At 52.0% G+C, this 21,333-nt stretch overlaps 2 protein-coding genes across 2 annotated transcripts; both read right to left on the bottom strand.

Moving 5' to 3' along the window:
* Positions 1-134: 134 nt before the first annotated feature.
* On the bottom strand, positions 135-9,898 carry LOC137097857 (uncharacterized). The gene is made up of 7 exons (XM_067473038.1): positions 9,316-9,898; positions 4,590-4,637; positions 4,253-4,405; positions 3,781-3,892; positions 3,502-3,672; positions 1,216-1,659; positions 135-665 (listed from the first exon to the last, which is right to left on the bottom strand). The coding sequence occupies exons 1-7, from the start codon at positions 9,755-9,757 to the stop codon at positions 263-265; spliced, it is 1,773 nt and encodes a 590-aa protein (XP_067329139.1). The 5' UTR covers positions 9,758-9,898; the 3' UTR covers positions 135-262.
* Positions 9,899-13,643: 3,745 nt separating this feature from the next.
* On the bottom strand, positions 13,644-15,729 carry LOC132782055 (hemoglobin subunit alpha-1-like). The gene is made up of 3 exons (XM_060786713.2): positions 15,595-15,729; positions 15,293-15,497; positions 13,644-13,863 (listed from the first exon to the last, which is right to left on the bottom strand). The coding sequence occupies exons 1-3, from the start codon at positions 15,684-15,686 to the stop codon at positions 13,735-13,737; spliced, it is 426 nt and encodes a 141-aa protein (XP_060642696.2). The 5' UTR covers positions 15,687-15,729; the 3' UTR covers positions 13,644-13,734.
* Positions 15,730-21,333: the final 5,604 nt, after the last annotated feature.

The following is a 21,333-nucleotide window of genomic DNA, read 5'->3' as shown; positions in this document are numbered from 1 at the left end:
CTCTGCAGCGAAGGAGCGCTGCTTTTGCCTGAATTGGCCCCTATGCAATGCAGCACCAGGCAGTTGCACACAACAAGGGAGGACACACAGAAGACCAGGCTTGCTCCCAACAGACCAAACACCAAGAGGAAGCGTAGAAAGACAAAGACAACAGTGCTGTATTTGGAGGGGGCTGTTCCCTACAAAAGGCTGCAGGTGGCAAGCCAGTCTGGTGAGGCAGGAGCCCATGCTTTGTTCATCTGTGGAGGAGGCAGAGGGGGCTCTAGAAGGACTGGGCCCTCTCCTTGGGGCTGGAGAAGGCGCTCCGCAGCAGGTGGCAGTAGACAGCATAGAGTTCCCCTGGGTCAGGACGGGGCCGGGTGTTGGGGCCCCAGTGCCGGTTATGGGGCGTCTGACGCAGACAGACGTCGCTGAAGAGGGCCAGGAGGACCTTGTGGGCGGCCCTATAGGGATCCCCCTCTGACCGGACCATGGCCCTCAGCTCCCGCAGCGTGTGGCCGTTGTAGCGCTTGCTTTCCTCCAAACAGGGTGCCTGCGGTTGCTGCGGCTGCAGCTGGCCTGCCTCCCCAACGTGGCGCACCTTCCAGCGCAGGCACCGCAGCTCCTCCCGCACCTCCGCCAGCTCTCGCTCCACTGCCAAGAACTCCTTACGGGTCACAAGGCCCCTTTTGGGGAAAAAGAGACAGGTTGGTGCGGGGGGGGGGGGCTCTTTTGCCCTCTGCATTGCCCTCACCAGACCAGGGGCTCCCATCATTCCACCCTTCCTCAGCTAACATTGGAAGGGGCTCAAGGGAGGGGAGGGGAGGCATCACCACCCGCTACCCCAATATCACCTATGGGGTCAGGGCCTACCACTACCTCCATTTATGGCTCAGTAGAAATCTTGTCGGTGAAAAGGGGGAGAGGCCCCTCAATCCTCTTCCTTGTCTGAGAGAAGCCAACCCACTGACCTACTACTGATTTAGTGGCAAATTCCAAAAGGGACCAGTGAGGAGAGGGCAGCCCAGGGCTACAAGCTCTGTCTGGAGGGGCACTGGGATGCTAACAGGAGGGATCCAGTCCCACTTTGGTTCAGGTTGGGGGCAGGAAAGGCCCTCATGCACAGGCTGCACCCACCTCCCTCTCTCTCTCCTACCTTCTTGCCTCCAGGGCCACAGCCAGCTCTTAACAGAGAGGCCTCCCCTGCCCCTGCCCCTGCCCCTGGCCCTTCCTTACCTCTTCAGATCTCCCTCTTCTGTCCTCAGTCCCAGGTGCTTCTCTGTCCTCTTGGCAGAGCCTTCCAGGTGGGGAGTGCCTCCGAGGCATTTGGGCAGGGCTCCCGAGCCATGGCCACCATGACTGGGTAGAGTGGCTGCCTGGAAGGCCAGGTGGGGTCTGGGGGGAGCAACCGCCTGGAGTGTGGGCCTCGCCATCCCTGGATGCAGGGGGGGCGTGACCCTGGGCCCCTTGGTGGCTGTGTTTGGGGCTCCTGCGGAAACGGCTGCTTCCGGTGAAGAGGAGGAGGAGGAGAGCCGGCTGCTGGCCTCAGAGGGCATTGAAGGAGAGGAAGGGGAGGAGGAGGCCGCTGTGTTGGTGGAGGAGCCCCCAGAAAGGATCGGGGGAGGTCTCCGGGGGCCGCTGGCATTGCTCTGCAGGGTCACAGCTGAGTGGTGCGCATTCCTTTGAGATAATACAATGAAGAAAGGAGCAGTCAGGATCCCCTTTAAGGGCAGGGTGGGCCCTCTTCCCAAAGGGACCACAGCCATTAAGAGGAAGGAAGAGGAGGGAGGCTTCCAGCCTGATCGGGTCTTCCCTTCCTCTGGTGGGGGCCCTCCAGCTCCACAATCAGACTCTCAGCGGAGAGACCCCCTCACATGCACACCAAGGCATGCCTCACCCATGCCCTCCCCATCTCAAAGAAAGCAAACAAATATATGGGTGTTAATGCTCTCCGAGCCTTCCATGCAGCTCACAAAGCAATCATGCAAAACCATCAGACCCAGTCCAAAGGAAGACACTGTGCTGGACCTAACTTCACAGATAATCCCTACCTCCAAAATTGTTCCCCCAGAGAGGCAGCATAAGGCGGGAGTCCAAGCACCTGGTTGGCCTTCACCCACCGCACATGCAGGAGGCAAGGATGCAGAGCCCGTGGGGCAGATTCAGAAACTCCCCCCAACCCCCTCCCCATTCAGGCATCAGGGGCAGGCAGGCAGGCAGGGAGACCCCAGGTTCAACCACAGCCCAATGCAACTCCCCTCACCAGAGACCAGGATGCCAGCAGCCAATGCCAGGAGTGCAGAGAGCCTGCTCTCCAAAGACTGAGCCCAGGAGAGACGCCATGCGAGAGAAAGCAAATGGAAGAAAGAGTGGCAGAGAGGGACTTACTCTTAGAGGAGTGGCCCCAGAGGCCCCCCAGCCCCCTCTCGCCCCCAGCCTCCTCCCTCTCCTCCTCTTCCTCCTCCTCCGGCCTGGGAAAAGAGAACAAACAAGGCCCACTTCCAACCAGACTCAGGGCAGGAGAGTACCTTGGGCCCCAAACTCTCTGGCCTTGACTCCTCTGAGCCCAATCAAGCCACATGGGTCCTGAAATCCTTGGAGGCTGCAAGCAAGGAAGGAAAGAGCAGAGGGTCTCCGCCAAGCACAGCGGGGAAGGGCCTGAGCAGCACAGTGGCCCCCTCTTCTGCCATGGACCCTGGGCCATGAAGAAAAGGGGAGGCAGGCAGGAAGCCTAGGCGGGTTTGGTCTGGTCTGAGCTCTTGTGGGCTTCAACCCAAGGGATGCAAGACTACCCCTGGGTCCCTTCCCTCTCAGTTTGTCTGTCCATTTCCCCCTCCATAGTATTCCAAAGCAGTCCATCTCTCCGAAAGCCACCCCTCGTGTTCCCTAGCCCCTAATGGATCCACACTGGGATCACTTTGCTGAGGACATGTCCAGGATCTGCAACTTCGAGGCAATAAAATCCCCCTTTGTGGAGGACAGCACCCCAAAGTGGTGGTGGGACTCCAACTCCTTTCTGGTCAAGAAGGTTCTCCTTGGTGTTCAGAACCAGCCTAGGCTCCAAAGGCAGGGCAGCAGGCGGGGAATGTGGCCCCTTTCCCACGCAATGGGCCCTGCAGAAGCATTGCGCACACATACAAGCCCATCATACCTTAACTGCCAACCTCTCTGGGTGCCTTGAGAACACTGTGGCCCAGTCTGGGAAGTGTTTGCCCACCCTCCTTGCACATGCCTTTCCTTTTCCTCTGAGCACATGCCAAGGGCTGCATGGAAGCAGTTACACATTTCCAGAAATGAATATGAGGAGCCTGCCTCAACTAGGAAGCCAAGAGCAAAGCAGAGTGTTCTGGGGGCTCATGGCAAAAGATCTGAGCCAGGTGCAGGGGGGAGCCAGAGCCCATTGTCCCCAGCTGCCCCCCCCCCACTTCAGCAGTCCACCAGGGCCTCCCCCTCAAAGGCCTGGAGGGAGACGTTCAAGACCAAGGGACACCTCCCCCCCCCCACCCCCCGCAGCCAACTGACCTTCCATGGAAGTACTTGAGGGGCTGGTGGTCAGGGGCGAATGGGGGCTCCTCAGGGAAGCCCTGCTCAAAGACTTTGCGCTTGTGCCGGAACTCAATGACGGTTTTGGTGTAGGAGTTTAGGGTGGTGACGGAGGCCGCCATGCAGCAGGTGAATGAGCCCCAGGCCAGGCTGAACAAAGGAAGAGAGGAAGACCCTCAAGGACCGGAAGGGACTGCACTCCCAGCATCCAACTCCTAGTCGCCCTGCAGGGTCCTGGCTCCCTCCCTCCAGACTCACCAGAAGGACCAGCCGTAGTCCCAGGAGTGTGGGCGCCAGTCCTCCGGCCCCAGGCTGACCGTCACCTGGAAGACCTGTGTGTACATCATGTGGGCCACCATCCCCAGCAGCCCTGACAAGTGGGGAGGGGGGGGGGGCAGAGAGAGAGATGGGGAGATGCAAAATGTTGGCCTTGCTCTATTGGAGAGAGGAAGAGGAGACCCCATGGACTCTCTATGGATCCTCCCAAATGCACCACTCCTTAGCATACTCCCAAGGCTGCAGACTGAGCTCAATGTACAAATGCTGAAACTTGCCCTCCTTAAACTTGGGGAGAAGAGGGTGGTCTCCCAGTTGATTGCAGCAGCCTCTTCTTTCATTTCCACCCATTCTAATTTATAACACTTGCCCTCTTGACCACCCTCTGGTGTTGCTTGGCCCCATTTCTGCCTGTGAATGGCTGGGGGGAGGGTGGTTGGGGGAAATCATGTACCGGAGAGGACAGTGAAGACAGCCGCAAATGCGTTGAGCTTGAGTCCGTCGATGACATTGTTGGAGTGGAGGAGCTCCAGGCACATGAGGCTAAAACCCACCACCAGGAGAACAATGTAGAGCACCTCCGAGACCACTGACAGCCACAGCACCCCTGGCCAGGAAAGGGAGAGAAGAAGAGCGGAGGTCCATTGAGGGGGGGGGGATGGGGGCCTATGGGGGAATGGCTGAGGATCTCCCTCCCTACCAGGACTCCCATCCCTGCTTCAGGAAGAGAGTCTGCCTGCCCTTGTTGTCAAGGAGAGATGCCACACTGCCTGCAGATGGGTGACTCTTACCTTTCTCAGATGCAGGCGCAAGGTCGATGAAGCTCCGGCATTTCTCACCTTGAAGGGAAGGAAAGAGATCATTTGAGGACAGAGTGGCCCAAGCATCCCTGAAGCCTAGTGTCCTCCCATTTCTCTCCAAAGGCACCCCATCAGCTCACTGCCCCAGAGGCCTTCCCCTCCAAAGGTGAATCATTCTCTCAACCTCAGAGGAATGTAGAAAATCATACCAGAGAACTCAGGAGCCAGTTCATAAACCCTCCTTTGTATTGTTTGAACTTTTTTTTTTTGTCGTGTCAGAAGCATCCTGTTGTGAGAGAATTGGCCATCTGCAAGGACGTTGCCGAGGGGACGCCGGATGATTTTTGATGTTTTATCATCCTTGTGGGAGGCTTCTCTCATGTCCCCGCATGAGGAGCTGGAGCTGATAGAGGGAGCTCAGCCGCCTCTCCCTGGATTCGAACCTGCGACCTGTTGGTCTTCAGTCCTGCCGGCACAGGGCTTTAACCCACTGCGCCACTGGGGGCTCCATTGTTTGAACTAATGTAATTTAACTCTACGTACCCTTTAACTAACATGATTCTGGTGCCAAATGGAACCTCATTGCTTCCACCTATAAAAATTGTGCAGGTAGAGACAAAAAAAAAACCTGGCTATTGATAGCCTGTAGTCCTGGTAATGTCAGAAATGCTACTTGTGTCTTAGAATCATAGAGTTGGAAGAGACCTCATGAGCCATTCAGTCCAACCCCAATGTGCCAATAATCAGAAAAATAGCATTCAAAGCACCCTCAACAAATGGCCATCCAGCCTTGGTTTAAAAGCCTCCAAAGGAGGAGCTTCCACCACACTCCAGGGCAGAAAGTCCAACTGCTGAACAGCTCTCACAATCAGGAAGTTCTTCCTCATGTTCTTTCCTGTAGTTTGAAGCCATTGTTCCATTGTGTCCTAGTCTCCAAGGCAGCAGAAAACAAGCTTGCTCCCTCCTCCCTATGACTTCCCCTCACATATTTATCCATGGTCCTCATCATGTCTCCACTCAGCCTTCTCTTCTGCAGGCTAAACATGCCCAGCTCTGGTCTGACCAAGGCAGACTAGAGGGTAGCGTGACTTCCCCGGATCTAGACACTATGCTGTTTATGCAACCCAAAATCCAATTGGCTTTTTTTGCCAACGCATGACATTGTTGGCTCATGTTTAACTTGTTGTCCATGGGGACTCCAAGATCTTTTTCACACGTACTGCTGTCGAGCCAGGCATCCCCCATTCTGTGTGGAAAATCATGCCATAGTGAACTCAAGAGCCAGTTCATAAACCCTTACTTAAAGGGGACACAGAGGTGAATTACATTACATTCATTATTGTATTGTCGAAGGCTTTCATGGCTGGAATCACTGGGTGTTGTAGGTTTTTTCGGGCTATATGGCCATGGTCTAGAGGCATTCTCTCCTGATGTTTCGCCTGCATCTATGGCAAGCATCCTCAGAGGTAGTCACTACCTCTGAGGATGCTTGCCATAGATGCAGGCGAAATGTCAGGAGAGAATGCCTCCAGACCATGGCCATATAGCCCAAAAAAACCCTACATTAGTTATTGTTGTAACTACTGTAATTCACCTCTACGTACCCTTTAAGTAACATGATTCTGGTATCAGATGGAACCCCATTGCTTCCACCTATAAAATTGTGCAGGTAGAAAGAAAAAAACCCTAGCTATTGATAGCCAGTAGTCCTGGTAATGTCAGAAATGCTACTTGTGTCTTGCACAATGCTTGTTAGCCACTCAATAACTTGGAAACTCTTGCTAGAGAATTCAGCAGTATCACATTACATTACAAAGGAAAACCCCTTCTGAGCAAGCCCTGCCAAGAAAAGCCCACCTTCAAGCGACTTCAACCACAATATGAGGGGCAGAGGCCTGCAAAGAAGATCTCCCTTTCCTTCTGTAACTCTGGTCAGTGAAAGGAGAGCCATCTCTTAAGTGGCTTGTGTTGCAATAGCTTTGGGGCTGCTCTTTCTCTTGGAAAACATGTTTGTGCCAAAAACCTGTGAGCTTTTGCACCTTCACTGAAGGAATGTCACGTTTTCTGCACAAGAGAAGCATGAGGACTCCCCCCCCCCCCGAATAAAAAAACACACGCAGCTGGTGTCATTAACAGAGCCCTGCGTTCTCGCTCCGTGGACACGAACGTACTTCTGGCACAGAAACGACTAAACGAAGTGAAGATTTCCGCTCCATCCCTAATCCCGGATCTTTTTCTACGATGATAATCCCTTGTGTTGGCTGCAGAGGGAGCAGGGCTCGAACCTGACTGTCTGGTCCAAAACACAAATCCCAGAGAGCGTGTTTTGTCTGTCGGCAATGGAGATAATGGGAAATCGACGCCATTTGGCAGCACTTTGAGTGCAGTGGCTCAATGGAAGCACTAGTTTGGGGAGGTACCAGCCCTCTTTGGCAGAGAATCATAGAATCTTAGATTTGGAAGAGACGTCATGGGCTATCCAGTGAAAGACCTGCCAAGAGGCAGGAAAATCACATCCAAAGCAGCCCTGACAGATGGCCTTCCAGCCTCCAAAAAAGAGCTTCCACCAAACTCTGGGGCAGAAAGTCCCACTGCTGAACAGTTCTCTCTCACAGTCAGGAAGTTCTTCCCCATGTTCAGGTGGAATCTCCTTTCCTATAGTTTGAAGCCATTCTTCCACGTCCTAGTCTCCAAAGCAGCAGAAAACAAGCTTGCTCCCTCCTCCCTATTACTTCCCCTCACATATTTATACATGGCCATAATGTCTCCTCTCAGCCTTCTCTTCTGCAGGCTAAACATGCCAGGCTCTTTAAGCTGCTCCTCATAGAGCTTGTTAGTAAGTAAATAAAGACGAAGGAGGCTCGCAGACCAGCTTTTCGTCCTCATGGCCCATTAGTGGTCTGCAGTCCACAGGTTAAGAACCACTGATTTAGACTCTAGATGCCAAAATCCCATTCACTTTTTAAAAGTTGACCCATTTTTAACTTTTAACTCCCTAGATCTTTTTCACACGTACTGCTAAAGATCTTTTGAACCTGCAACTCAAAAGGGGCCCTAGGCCTCATGGCCTGAGAGGTCCACTCAAGAGGGCATCAGACATCGGTATGGCCTGGTTGAACCAGGGCAAAAACACACACACGGAAGGAAACCGCAAACGCCCCACCAAACAGAACTCTCTTGCTTGCTTTTGGCTGCTGAGGATTTATCCCTGCTATTTTCGAACATATTGTATAACTGATCCCCGCTCCTAAGCGTTTTAGGTTTAATTTTGGTCTTGGCATCGGTTCTCTCTCTCTCTCTTTGCCTGCGAAGGCGGCCGCGGCAAGTGCCTTTTCCCAGCCTCTGCTTTATGGCAGAAGGGGGTCAGATCAGATGACCTTTGGTGATCCCTGCATGTATAGCAGGTACAGACCAACTTGGGGCCCTCCAGGTGTTTTGGACTCCAATTCCCAGAACTCCTAATAGCCTTTTCCCCCTCAGCTGCTTTAAAATGTTAGAATGGTGAGGCTGGCCAATCAGAAACCATATGCAAACAGCCTCTGCTTTATGGTAGAAGGTGGTTAGATCAGATAACCTTTGGGGATCCCTGCATGTATAGCAAGTATAGACCAACGTGGGGCTCTCAAGGTTGGTCTATACTCCTAATAGCCTCAGGCCCTTTCCTCCCCCCCCCCCCCCCAGCTGCTTTAAAATGTTGGAATGTTGAAGCTGGCCAATGAGAAACCATATGCAAACAGCCTTGCGATCAGATCAGATGACCTTTGGGAATCCCTGCATGTATAGCAGGTATGGGCTAATTTGGACCCAACAGGTGTTTTGGACTCCAACTCCCAGCATTCCTAGCAGCCTTGGGCCTTTTCCTTTTCCCCCTCAGCTGGTCAGATGTTCGAATCTGGGGAGAGTGCAGATGAGCTCCTTCTGTCAGCTCCAGCTCCCCATGCAGGTACAGGAGAAAAGACTCCCACAAGAATAGTAAAACATCCGGGCATCCCCTGGGCAACATCCTTGCAGTCGGCCAATTCTCTCACACCAGAAGCGACTTGCAGTTTCTCAAGTTGCTCCTCTCACACACACACACACACAAACAAACTGGGAAGGGGTGGCACATTAGGTTAAACCCTTTTGCCGGCAGGACTGAAGACCGACAGGTCAGAGGTTCGAATCCTGGGAGGAAAGCGTGGATGAGCTCCCTCTGTCAGCTCCAGCTCCCCGTGCGGGAAGAGAAGAGAAGACTCCCACAAGAATGGTAAAACATAGCTCGTGTATGGGCCAACTTGGGCCCTAAAGGTGTTTTGGGCTCCAACTCCCAGCATTCCTAGCAGCCTCGGGCCCTTTCTTTTTCCCTCTCTGCCGCTTTGAAATGTTAGAATGTTGAGGCTGGCCATTACAGGTCAATATAGCTCATGTATGGGCCAACTCGAGCCCTAAAGGTGTTTTGGACTCCAACTCCCAGCATTCCTAGCAGCCCCAGGCCCTTTCCCCCTCAGCCGCTTTAAAGTGTTAGAACGTTGAGGCTAGCCAATCAGAAACCATATGCAAATGAGTAGGTGAAGATAGCTCAAGTATGGACCAACTTGGGCCTTCTAGGTGTTTAAGCGGCTGAGGGGGAAAAGGAAGGGGCCCGAGGCTGCTAGGAATGCTGGGAGTTGGAGTCCAAAACACCTAGAAGGCCCAAGTTGGCCCAGGCCTGTTGTATAGGCTGCCTGGGATTCCTCACCGGGGTCGTTGATGTTCTCCTCGCAGGAGTACCAGATCCCGGCGTGGAAGTACCGGAAGAGGAAGCGGTCGTCGCCGGTCTCCCAGCTGTAGTGGACCACGCTGTCGTGGGGGCGGGGGGCGGAGGCGTTGTTGGCGCCGCTGCCGTTGCCCGGGAGACGCCCCCCCGCCCCTTCCACCTCCTCCTCCTCCCGGTACCCGTAGTCGAGGCAGTTGGTGCGCATGAGGGGCCCGCAGGTGGGCTTGGGCACGCGCTGGGTGCCCTCGCACCAGTGGGTGGTGCCGAAGGCGGTGGCGGAGAAGAGCAGCGCCAGCAGGTTGAGCCCCACGGCCAGCAGCGCCCGCCCGCGCCTTCCCCGCCACGAGGCCCAAGAAGAAGAAGCGGCAGCAGCAGAAGAAGAAGGGGCCGGAGGGGCCCCGCCGTGGCTCGCCCCGGCTGTCATGCCGCTGGGCCTGCGCCCCGCGGGAGGAACAGGAAGAGCAGCGCCATCCCGGAGGAGGAGGAGGACGAGGAGGACGCTCACTGACTGACTACACTCACTGACTGACTGACCAAGCGTCGTCCGTCTAAGGAGGAGGAGCCACGGAAAGCCCCGCCCATCGAATCCCAGCGCTCGCGCTCTCTCTCTCTGGACTTCAACTCCCAGAAGCCCCCGCCGCTTACGCCAATGAGCAGGGATTCTGGGAGCCCGAGTCCAAAACACCTGAGGGCGCCAAGCACTTGTTGAGGTACTCAACTGCGCATGCCCAGAGTGGCTTTGCATCCTTCGCTGTCACAACTGGCTGGCGCAATGAGTTAAACCCTTGCGCGGCAGGTCTCTGGACTCCAACTCCCAGAAGCCCCCGCCGCTTGCGCCAATGAGCAAGGATTCTGGGAGCCCGGGTCCAAAACACCTGAGGGCGCCAAGCACTTGTTGAGGTACACAACTGCGCATGCCCAGAGTGGCTTTGACTCCTTTGCTGTCAACTGGGTGGCACAATGAGTTAAACACTTGCGCGGCAGATCTCTGGACTCCAACTCCCAGAAGCCCCCGCCGCTTGCGCCAATGAGCAGGGATTCTGGGAGCCCGAGTCCAATGAGCAGATACTCTGGGAGCCCGAGTCCAAAACACCTGAGGGCGACAAGCACTTGTTGAGGTATACAACTGCGCATGCCCAGAGTGGCTTTGCATCCTTTGCTGTCAACTGGCTGGCACAATGAGTTAAACCTTTGCGCAGCAGGTCTCTGGACTCCAACTCCCAGAAGCCCCCGCCCCTTGCGCCAATGAGCAGGGATTCTGGGAGCCCGAGTCCAAAACACCTGAGGGCGCCAAGCACTTGTTGCGCATGCCCAGAGTGGCTTTGACTCTTTCGCTGTCAACTGGGTGGCACAATGAGTTAAACCCTTGCGCAGCAGGTCTCTGGACTCCAACTCCCAGAAGCCCCCGCCGCTTGCGCCAATGAGCAGGGACTCTGGGAGCCCGAGTCCAATGAGCAGATACTCTGGGAGCCCGAGTTCAAAACACCTGAGGCACACAAGTACTTGTTGAGGTACACAACTGCGCATGCCCAGAGTGGCTTTGCCTCCTTTGCTATCACAACTGGCTGGCGAAATGAGTTAAACCCTTGCGCGGCAGGTCTCTGGACATCAATTCCCAGAAGCCTCCGCCGCTTGCGCCAATGAGCAGGGATTCTGGGAGCCCGAGTCCAAAACACCTGAGGGCGCCAAGCACTTGTTGAGGTACACAACTGCGCATGCCCAGAGTGGCTTTGCATCCTTTGCTGTCACAACTGTCTAGCGCAATGAGTTAAAGGCTTGCGCGGCAGCAGGTCTCTGGACTCCAACTCCCAGAAGCCCCCGCCGCTTGCGCCAATGAGCAGGGATTCTGGGAGCCCGAGTCCAAAACACCTGAGGGCTCCCGCGCTTGTTGAGATACACAACTGCGCATGCTCAAAGTGGCTTTGACTCCTCTGCTGTCCACTGGGTGGCGCAATGAGTTAAACCCTTGTGCCGGCAGGGCTGAAGACCGACAGGTCGCAGGTTCGAATCCGAGGGGAGGAGAGCGCGGATGAGCTCCCTCTGTCAGCTCCAACTCCCCATTGCAGGGACAGGAGAGAAGACTCCCACAAGGATGATAAAACATCCGGGAATCCCCACTGGGCAACATCCTTGCAGTCGGCCAATTCTCTCACACCAGAAGCGACTTGCAGTTTCTCAAGTTGCTCCTGACACACACACACACACACACAAACTGGGAAGGGGTGGCACATTAGGTTAAACCCTTGTGCCGGCAGGACTGAAGAACGACAGGTCGGAGGTTCGACCTGGGAGGAAAGCGTGGATGAGCTCCCTCTGTCAGCTCCAGCTCCCCATTGCAGGGACAGGAGAAAAAACTCCTACAAGAATAGTAAAACATCCGGGCATCCCCTGCAGTCAGCCAATTCTCTCACACCAGAAACGACTTGCAGTTTCTCAAGTCACTTGCTTCTGACGCACACTAAAGAAACTGGGAAGGGACAGCTCCGTCTCCATCCCTTGTATAATTCCCTCACTACAGCACTGTGAAGCCTTTAAGCCAATTTATCTATCCTTGTTCGTAACCTGATCATAGATTCCTGATGGGGCCCTTCTTTGTCACTGACTCTCCATTCTGATATGCAATGACCAGCTTCGACTTTTCCAAAAAGTCCTCATTACTTTTGTTCCTCCTATTATTGGTTAATGTGGCCATTAGCATATATTCCCGCATACTTTCCCTCCATTTCTTTTTAGTTAGGCAACATTTTCCCCCTTTCCGGTCTTTGGCTATGGTTAATCTTGCAGCAGCAAAGCTATGTTGAACACTTGTGTTGTCAAAGGCTTTCAAGGCTGGAATCACTGGGTTACTGTAAGTTTTCCAGGCTGTAGGGCCATGTTCCAGAAGCATTCTCTCCTGATGTTCCACCCACATCTATGGCAGGCATCCTTAGAGATTGTGAGATCTGTTGGAAATGAGGCAAGTGGGGTTTATATATCTGTGGAATAAGGTCCAGAGTGGGAGGAAGAACTCTTGTCTGCTTGAGGCAAGTGTGAATGCTGCAATTGGCCACCTTGATTAGCATTGAATGGCCTTTCATCCTCAACATTATTTATTATTTATTTATTTACTACATTTATATCCCACCCTCTCTCACCCCGAAGGGGACTCAGAGGGGCTTACAAATTATATGTACATACAATATATTATATTATTAGCATAGCACAATATTAGCATAATATATTACTATATTGTACTATAGCACTGAATAACCATTCATAATTTTCAGTATTCAATATTAGCATTGAATAACTATTAAAGGGAGTCCAGCAGTGCAGTGGATTAAACCGTTGAACTGCTGAATTTGCTCCCCGAAAGGTTGGCCAGCAAGTTAGCCTCGCTGGCCATCCAGCCTCTGTTTAAAAGCCTCCAAAGAAGGAGCCTCCACCACACTCAGGTGCAGAGAGTTCCACTGCTGAACGACTCTCACAGTCAGGAAGTTCTTCCTAATGTTCAGATGGAATCTCCTTTCTTATAGTTTGAAGCCACAAACTCCCGCTGTTTGCCCCAGCTTCTGCCAACCTAGCAGTTCTAAAACATGCAAATGTGAGATCATTAGGTACTGCTCCAACGGGAAGGTAACATCACTCCATGAAGTCTTGCTGGAGACATGATCTTGGAGGTGTCTAAGGACAACGCTGGCTCTTCAGCTTAGAAATTGAAGTCAGCACCCCCCCCCCCCGAGTTGGACATGACTAGACGTAATATCAAGGGGAAACCTTCACTTTTTTATATAGACCCAGTAGGCAAACCTGGGGCTTTAAAGAAATCTTATTTTGTAGCATTTTGTCTCCTTAATTACCTTATCCCCCAAAGCTTGTAAGATCTCACAGGTCTACCACATATGGAAGAATGTCCTGTTCTGCTTCTTACACCTCTAGCAAATTCCTTGTTGTGATTTATCTATTTTAGCCAATGTTGCTGGGGTGATATAGCCTCTGGGTAAAGGTAAAAGTTTTCCCCTGACATTAAGTCCAGTCATATCTGACTCTGGAGGGGTGGTGCTTATCTCCATTCCTAAGCCGAAGAGCTGGCATTGTCCATAGACACCTCCAAGGTCATGTGGCTGGGATGACTGCATGGAGTGCCATTATCTTCCCATTGGAGCAGTACCTATTGATTTACTCATATTATTATGTATTTGTACAATCTGGATATTAAGCCTGTGTTAACATCCCAACCCCTTGACCCCCAGTGCCATTTGAGGCCCCTCCCTCCTCCTTCCTCATTCCCTCCCTCTCGTTCTGCCAAATAAACCAGCCAGAGGCCAAAGTGCGTCAGAAGTCAAGGGCTTTCTTTATTGGGTTCTCTTTGCGGGGCTTTGTGGGGGGCGAGCCTCTCTCTGCCCGGGGGTCGGGTCCTCTTTAGCGGTATTGGGCGACAAGGACCTTGCTGATGCGGGACATCATCTTGTCGACGGATCGGTAGATGTCAGGCGACAAGGGCCCCCGGTTGTGGGCAGCAATGGTCACCAGGAGGCAGTGGCCCAGGAGCTGCAAGAGAAAGGGGAAGGGGTTAGGGGTCAGGAAGGAGGGAAGGGAGTTTGAGCAGAGCAAGAGATGAACAGGAGCCTACAGAGCAGACTTTGGCTAACTTGGTCCCTCCAGGTGTTTTGGGCTTCAACTCCTACAATTCCTATCAGCCTCAGGCCCTTCCCTTTTCCCCCTTGGCTGCTTGACCCAAGTTGGCCCGTGCCTGCCACAGAGTGATGCCACGGCTGAAAAAGCCAATGCAATTCTGGGCCACATTCCTTGGAGACGGTCCAGGTGGAGGGAAGCCACAGCCCCACTCTCTTTTGCTTTAGCCAGGCCTTTGGACATCACAATGCAGGATTGTGGCCCTTCTCGGGATACTTTCCAGCTTATGTGATCAAGGGCTTGGGCATTATTTAATTCTATCGTCATGTTCAGGTATTTTAAAGGTTTTTAAATGGCATATTATTGGTTTTTACTGTAAGCCACTTTGAGAGAGAAAAAGCAGGGTATTAATAATAATAGTAGTAGTAGTGGTAGTAGTAGTAGTAAAGCCCTCAGAGGAGAGACTGAGGAGCTGGGTCTGTTTAGTTTTCAGAATAACAATGAGTTCCAATGACAGGAAAGGAGAGTCCCTCTGAACATTAGGAAGAACTTCCTGTTAGAGTTGTTCAACAGAGAAACTCAATGCCTCAGAGTCCCCTGGATGCTCCTTCCTTGGAGAATTTCAACAGAGGCTGGGTGGTCATCTGTCAGGAGGGCTTTAATTGTGCTTTTTCTGCATGAAGACAGAAGGGGGTTGGACTAGCTCAGTGGTTCTCAAACTGTGAGTCCCCAGGTGTTTTGGCCAACAACTCGCTGAAATTCCAGGGTTTCTGGGAGTTGAAGGCCAAAACATCTGGGGACCACAGGTTGAGAACCACTGGACTGGATGGCTCATGCGATCCATTCCAACCCTATGATTCTAAGAGAAGGCTGAGAGAAGGAGACATGGATTCATAGAGTTGGAAGAGACCACATGGGCCATCTGCTCCAACCCCTTGCCATGCAGGAAAAGCACAAAGCATCTCTGACAGATGGCCATCTAGCCTCTGTTTCCAAGTTTCCAAGGAAGGAGCTTCTACCACACTCCAAGGCAGAGAGTTCCACTGAAGGATGATGTCCCATTGAGGAGGAGCAGGGAAAGTTTGTTTCCTGCTGATCTGGAGAGGAGGATACAATGGAGCAATGGATTTGAATTAGAGAAAGAAAAAATCCATCCAAACTTAAGGAAGAACTTCCTGGCGGGTAAGAAGAGCTGTTTGGCAGCGGATTCTGTGTGATAGACTCTGGAGGCTTTTTGGCAGAGGCCAGATAGCCACCTGCAGAGAGGGCTTGGATGTTGTCCTCCTGCCCGGCCTTTGGAGGTTCCCACTTATCCCCACCACCTTCCCCTCCTGCTGCTGCTCACCGGGAAGTTGACGGGGTCGACGCGGAGCTTCTCAGCATGGAGGTCGGCCAGCTTGCAGAGGGCACCGGGGATGTCATCGAGGTTGTTGACAGCCTGCGTGATGGCTTCTATCACTTTCCTGCCGTGCGCTTTCACCTGCGCCGAGCCAGGGGACAAGTCGAAGTGCGGGAAGTAGGTCTTGGTGGAGGTGTGCGCAGCAAAGAGCCTGAGGTTAAGAAGAAGGGGCAACCTCCATTAGTGGCAAGAAAGACCCCCATGCCTTGCAGACCCTGCCATAGGGAGAGATGGGGGCCTCCTCTTACCTGGTCAGGGCCTCAGCCCCGATGAGCTCTGGGTTGCTGCTCACATGGGCCCAAATGGCCCGGATGTGGTTCTTGTCGTCCTCAGTCAGCATCCTGCAACCTGGCAAAGACTCCTCTGGTGGACCTCTGGAGCCCAGGAGCCCCTTTTATGGGTGCTGGGAAGCCAGGCCACACCCCCTCCCTCACTCGACACGCCCCCTCCCTAGTGGAGGGCAGGGAACACATCTGGCTGAAAGGACACCCCCCCCCTATACACACACACACACACACACACCTCCCCAGCAGAGGCCTGCTGTGCTTTGTAGCCCCCTCAGTTTAAAGTATTGTCGAAGGCTTTCACATTCGGAATCATTGGAGTGTTGTATGGTTTCCGGGCTGTATGGCTGTATTCTAGCATCATGTTTTCCTGCAGATATCTCCTAGGTACAGGTAAAGGTTTTCCCATGACATGAAATCCAGCCGTGTCCAGCTCTGAGGGCTAGTGCTCATCTCAATTTCTAAGCCAAAGAGCTGGCGTTGTCCGTAGACACCTCCAAGGTCATGTGGCTGGCATGACTGCATGGAGCGCCGTTACCTTCTTGCTGGAGCAGTACCTATTGATCTACTCACATTTGCATGTTTTCAAACTGCTAGGTTGGCAGAAGCTGGGGTTAACAGCGGGAGCTCACGCTGCTCTCCAGATTAAAACCTGCAACCTTTTGATCACCAAAGGATATATATTTCCTCAGGGTCACCCTCCAGCGACGTCCCCACATTCCTGGTTGCGAGCCCCTCTCTTTCCTGGCTGGATTTGCACCAGAGCAGCCCACTGCAGGGTTCAAGTAGGGGAGGGGACTACGCAAGCCCTTACTTTGATGGGAGACCACACACACACATACACACCACAAAAAGGAGGAAACCACCCCAATGACCTCCAGGTGAGGCCAGTCAGGAGTGCTTTGCCACTTTGTGGAATGTCTAACCATACAAGATCTTGTTTATTCCTACCTGATCCAGGGTTTGATAATTTTACCTTGTCCATTTGGCCTGCCTGTTCTGTTCGATTTTATATTGCTTTATTTATGTTATTTTGTTACTGTACGTATTTTATTCTTATGCAATTTTTGTTGTTTGCAGTCTGTATTTTATTTTTGCTGTATTGAACTTTTGGCTTGGCCTCATGTTAGCCGCCCCGAGTCCCCTTTGGGGAGATGGTGGCGGGGTACAAATAATAATAATAATTATTATTATTATTGATTACTATTATTTAGTATATGAGAGGAAAGCAGGATGTAAATATGACGATGATGCCAGCTGCAGGGGCCTGGATGACCTTTGACTTTGGCCTCTGCTTCTCTGTAGCCCTCTCCTTCCCCAACTTCTAGTTCAAAGGGAATCCTAGACTTAGCAGTGGAGGGACCCTCTTGAGCCCCCTCCCAGGCATTCAGCAGAGATGGGAGGAGGGAGGGCTGCCTCTATCTGGCCCCTGCAGGAAGGAGGAGAGCAGGGCGGAGGCACCCAGAAAGGGTGGGAGGGAGGGTCCGCCTGGACCAGACTGATAAGCCCCACCAGGACAGATTGCCTTCGCTCCAGATAGGAGCCGGGGGGGGGGGGGCATATAATCCTAGACTTTGAAGGAACCCTGAAGGCCATCCAGTCTGGCCCTTCCTCTGCCGCACAGGAAGACACAAAGCCCTTTGGACAGGCGGCCATATGCCAGACTCTCCTTTTGGACAGTCCTCCCTAATCATAGAATAATAGAATCAAAGAGTTGGAAGTGACCTCATGGGCCATCCAGTCCAACCCCCTGCCAAGAAGCAGGAATATTGCATTCAAATCACCCCTGACAGATGGCCATCCAGCTTCTGTTTAAAAGCTTCCAAAGAAGGCGCCTCCACCACACTCCGGGGCAGAGAGTTCCACTGCTGAACGGCTCTCACAGTCAGGAAGTTCCTCCTCGTGTTCAGATGTTATCTCCTTTCTTGTAGTTTGAAGCCATTGTTCCTTGTCCTAGTCTCCAGGGAAACAGAAAACAAGCTTGCTACCTCCTCCCTGTGGCTTCCTCTCACATATTTATACATGGCTATCATATCTCCTCTCAGCCTTCTCTTCTTCAGGCTAAACATGCCCAGCTCCTTAAGCCGCTCCTCATAGGGCTTGTTCTCCAGACCCTTGATCATTTTAGTCGCCCTCCTCTGGACACATTCCAGCTTGTCAATATCTCTCTTGAATTGTGGTGCCCAGAATTGGACACAATATTCCAGGTGTGGTCTAACCAAAGCAGAATAGAGGGGTAGCATTACTTCCTTAGATCTAGACACTATGCTCCTATTGATGCGGGCCAAAATCCCATTGGCTTTTTTTGCCGCCACATCACATTGTTGGCTCATGTTTAACTTGTTGTCCACAAGGACTCCAAGATCCTTTTCACATATACTGCTCTCGAGCCAAGCATTGTCCCCCATTCTGTATCTCTGCATTTCGTTTTTTCTGCCTAAGTGGAGTACCTTACATTTGTCACTGTTGAACTTAATTTTGTTAGTTTTGGCCCATCTCTCTAATCTGTCAAGATTGTTTTGAATCCTGCTCCTGTTCTCTGGAGTATTGGTTATCCCTCCCAATTTGGTGTCGTCTGCAAACTTGATGATCACGCCTTCTAGCCCTTCATCTAAGTCATGAATAAAGATGTTGAACAGGACCGGGCCCAGGACGGAACCCTGCGGCACTCCACTTGTCACTTCTTTCCAAGATGAAGAGGAAGCATTAGTAAGCACTCTGGGTTCATCCATTTAACCAATTACAGATCCCCCTCACACTAGTTTTGCCTAGCCCACATTGAACTAGTTTCCTTGCCAGAAGGTCATGGGGGACCTTGTCGAAGGCCTTACTGAAATCCAGGTACGCTACATCCACGGCATTCCCCGCATCTACCCAGCTTGTAACTCTATCAAAAAAGAGATCAGATTAATGTCTAGCCAGAATCTCTCTGCCACTTGAATCCATGGCTTCATTGGGCCCGTCTCTGGAGAGGAAGGAAACAGGCCTTACCCATTCCTCCTCCTCCTCCTCCTCCATGGGATCCCCCTTCCATATTTAAACCTGGTTCCCATGCCCCCTCCTCTCAGCCTCCTTTGCTTCATGCCAAACAACACAATTTAAAAGAGATATTGACTGACTGCACCGTGTCCAGATGATGGTAACTAAAATGATCAAAGGTCTGGAGACCATAAATCCCTCTGAGGAGCGGTTTAAAGAGCTGGGTCTGTTTAGCCTTCAAAACAGAAGGTTGAGGGGAGACATGGCAGACAAGTTTAAATATTTGAAATGATGTCCTAAGGAAGAGGGAGCAGGCATGTTTTCTGCTGCCCTTCATTGAGACTAGGCCTTGGAGCAATGTATTGAAATTACAGGAGATTCCTGCTGACCATAAGAAAAGCTGTTCAGCAGTGGAAATCTCTGCCTCAGGGTCCAGTGGGGGCTCCTTATTTGGAGGCTTTTAAACAGGCTGGATGGCTATCTGCTGGGGGTGCTTTGATTGTGCTTTCCCTGCATGAAAGAAGGGAGTGTGGTCTCTTCCAATCTGTAAGCCGCTTTGAGTCGCCTTTGGGCTGAGAAAGACGGGTTAGAAATACCATAAATAAATAAATAAATAAATAAGAGTCTATAACAACTATCAACCATCCCCAGGTGGAATGCGGTGGGCCCCTGGCATTGAGAAGAGGACAGCCCAGAGGAGGCACTGCATCTCCCATCATCCTCCCTTGGCTGGGAGAGGCACTTCCACGTGCTTTTCTGCATGCGAATCTGCAATTAGCTGCTTTTCACACCCTTTTCCTCATTTATGAGTCTGTGGAAAATGCACAGAGGTGGACTGTGCTGGGTCCAAGCAACAAGGAAAAGGGCTCAAAGGGCTGTTCCGATGTGCCTTTCCGGAATAGGAAAGCCCCAGCACTATGTTCCAGAAGCACTTTACTAGGGTTTAAGATTTTCTGCACATTGCACCTGCCCAGAAATCCAACATGCCACCTGTCACACCCAGCACTTTTTAATCTGTACCCATCACTTGGCCCGGCCCTGGTTTTTACTGTGTTATGGTGTAATGTTGTTGTTATTGCTTTATGTTTTTGATTTGCTTTGAATTGTATTGTTGTTGTTATGTTGAGGCCTTGGCCTGTGTAAGCCGCATCGAGTCCTTCAGGAGATGTTAGCGGGGTACAAATAAATAAATAAATAAAAATAATGTCAGGGGGAAGTTATTTGATTCTGTCTTTTGGAGGGGGGACTTTAAAGCAGAATCTGGAGCTTCAACAGGGGTAGACTGGATGGCCCCAGGGTGCCCCATCCTCTACAAGGCAAGGCGTGTAGGTCTCCCTTTGGCCTGAGTAGAGCCACAGCCGATTTTTGGTAGGCAGTCCTTGGACCCACTGGACACAGGCTTTTGGCTGCCTCCCCCCCCCCCCCCAACCCCTTCCTTTGATTCCCCTACTCCACAAAACCCCATGTTTCCCCATTTTTGCCTTATTTTCGCTTCTTAGCAGAGAAGGGTGATATCACTCCGTGGTTGGAGGCCCTCCTTATCTGCTGCTCCCTCCTCGCCATCTGCGGCCAGGCCAAGCCCCTGATAAGGGAGGGAGGGAGGCAGGGAGAGGCTCGGCCCGGATCAGGCCAGCCTCCCTTCTCTGACCCTTCTGACCCCCCTTCTCCCACAAGGCAGCTTCAAGGGTCCCACCTGCAGCCCAGCTTTCCATACGTCTTTCCTTACAGACTGAGGCACCCCTTTTTTGTGGGGGTCCCTATTCAATTTCCTCTCCTTCCTACAGAAACCTTCAGCCAAAGGAGGCTCCTCTCCACAGAGACCCCTTAGGCCCAGGGTCCCACATTTCTCTCCCAAATGTCCTGGCGCTGGGAAAGGGGACAAACGGTGCTTGGAAAGAACGAATGCAACCTCCTTATTAGTGACCTCAATTGGAGAGCTACCTGGTGCCTCTTCTGCCCTCCAAGAATTTCATCTTGGAGCCAATCTCATTGGAAGGGAAATGGGCACAATGCTTGGCCTGGTCCCGGGGTCATTCAGATGCATTTGAAATCTCTCCTTCTGGGTGTTTTCTTGATCCTATTCCAGTGAGTCTCAACCTTCCTAATTCCGCAACCCCTTAATACAGTTCATATTGTGGTGACCCCCAACCATAACATTGTTTTCGTTGCTACTTCAGACAGTAACTGTAATTTTGCTACTGTTAAGAATCGTAATGTAAATATCTGATGTGCAGGATGTATTTTCATTCCCGATATGCCTAAATGTGAATACTGGTGTACTGTTAAAGGCTTTCATGCCTGAAATCACTGGGTTGTTGTAGGTTTTTTCGGGGTATATGGTCATGGTCTAGAGGCATTCTCTCCTGACATTTCGCCTGCATCTATTGCAAGCATCCTCAGAGGTAGTGAGGTCTGTTGGAACTAGGAAAAGGGGTTTATATATCTGTGGAATGACCGGGGTGAGGTAAAGGACTCTTGTCTGCTGGAGCTAGGTATGAATGTTTCAACTGACCACCTTGATTAGCATTTGATGGCCTGGCAGTGCCTGGGGCAATCTTTTGTTGAGAGGTGATTAGATGTCACAGACTGTTTCCTCTCTGTTGTTTTGCTGTTGTAATTTTAGTTTTTTTTAATACTGGTAGCCAGATTTTGTTAATTTTCATGGTTTCCTCCTTTCTGTTGAAATTGTCCACATGCTTGTGGCTTTCAATGGCTTCTCTGTGT

This window comes from Anolis sagrei, chromosome X (genome assembly GCF_037176765.1).
Source record: "Anolis sagrei isolate rAnoSag1 chromosome X, rAnoSag1.mat, whole genome shotgun sequence".
NCBI lineage: Eukaryota > Metazoa > Chordata > Lepidosauria > Squamata > Dactyloidae > Anolis > Anolis sagrei.
Note: the sequence above shows the minus strand (reverse complement) of the source record. Positions and strands in the feature narration are given on the sequence as shown.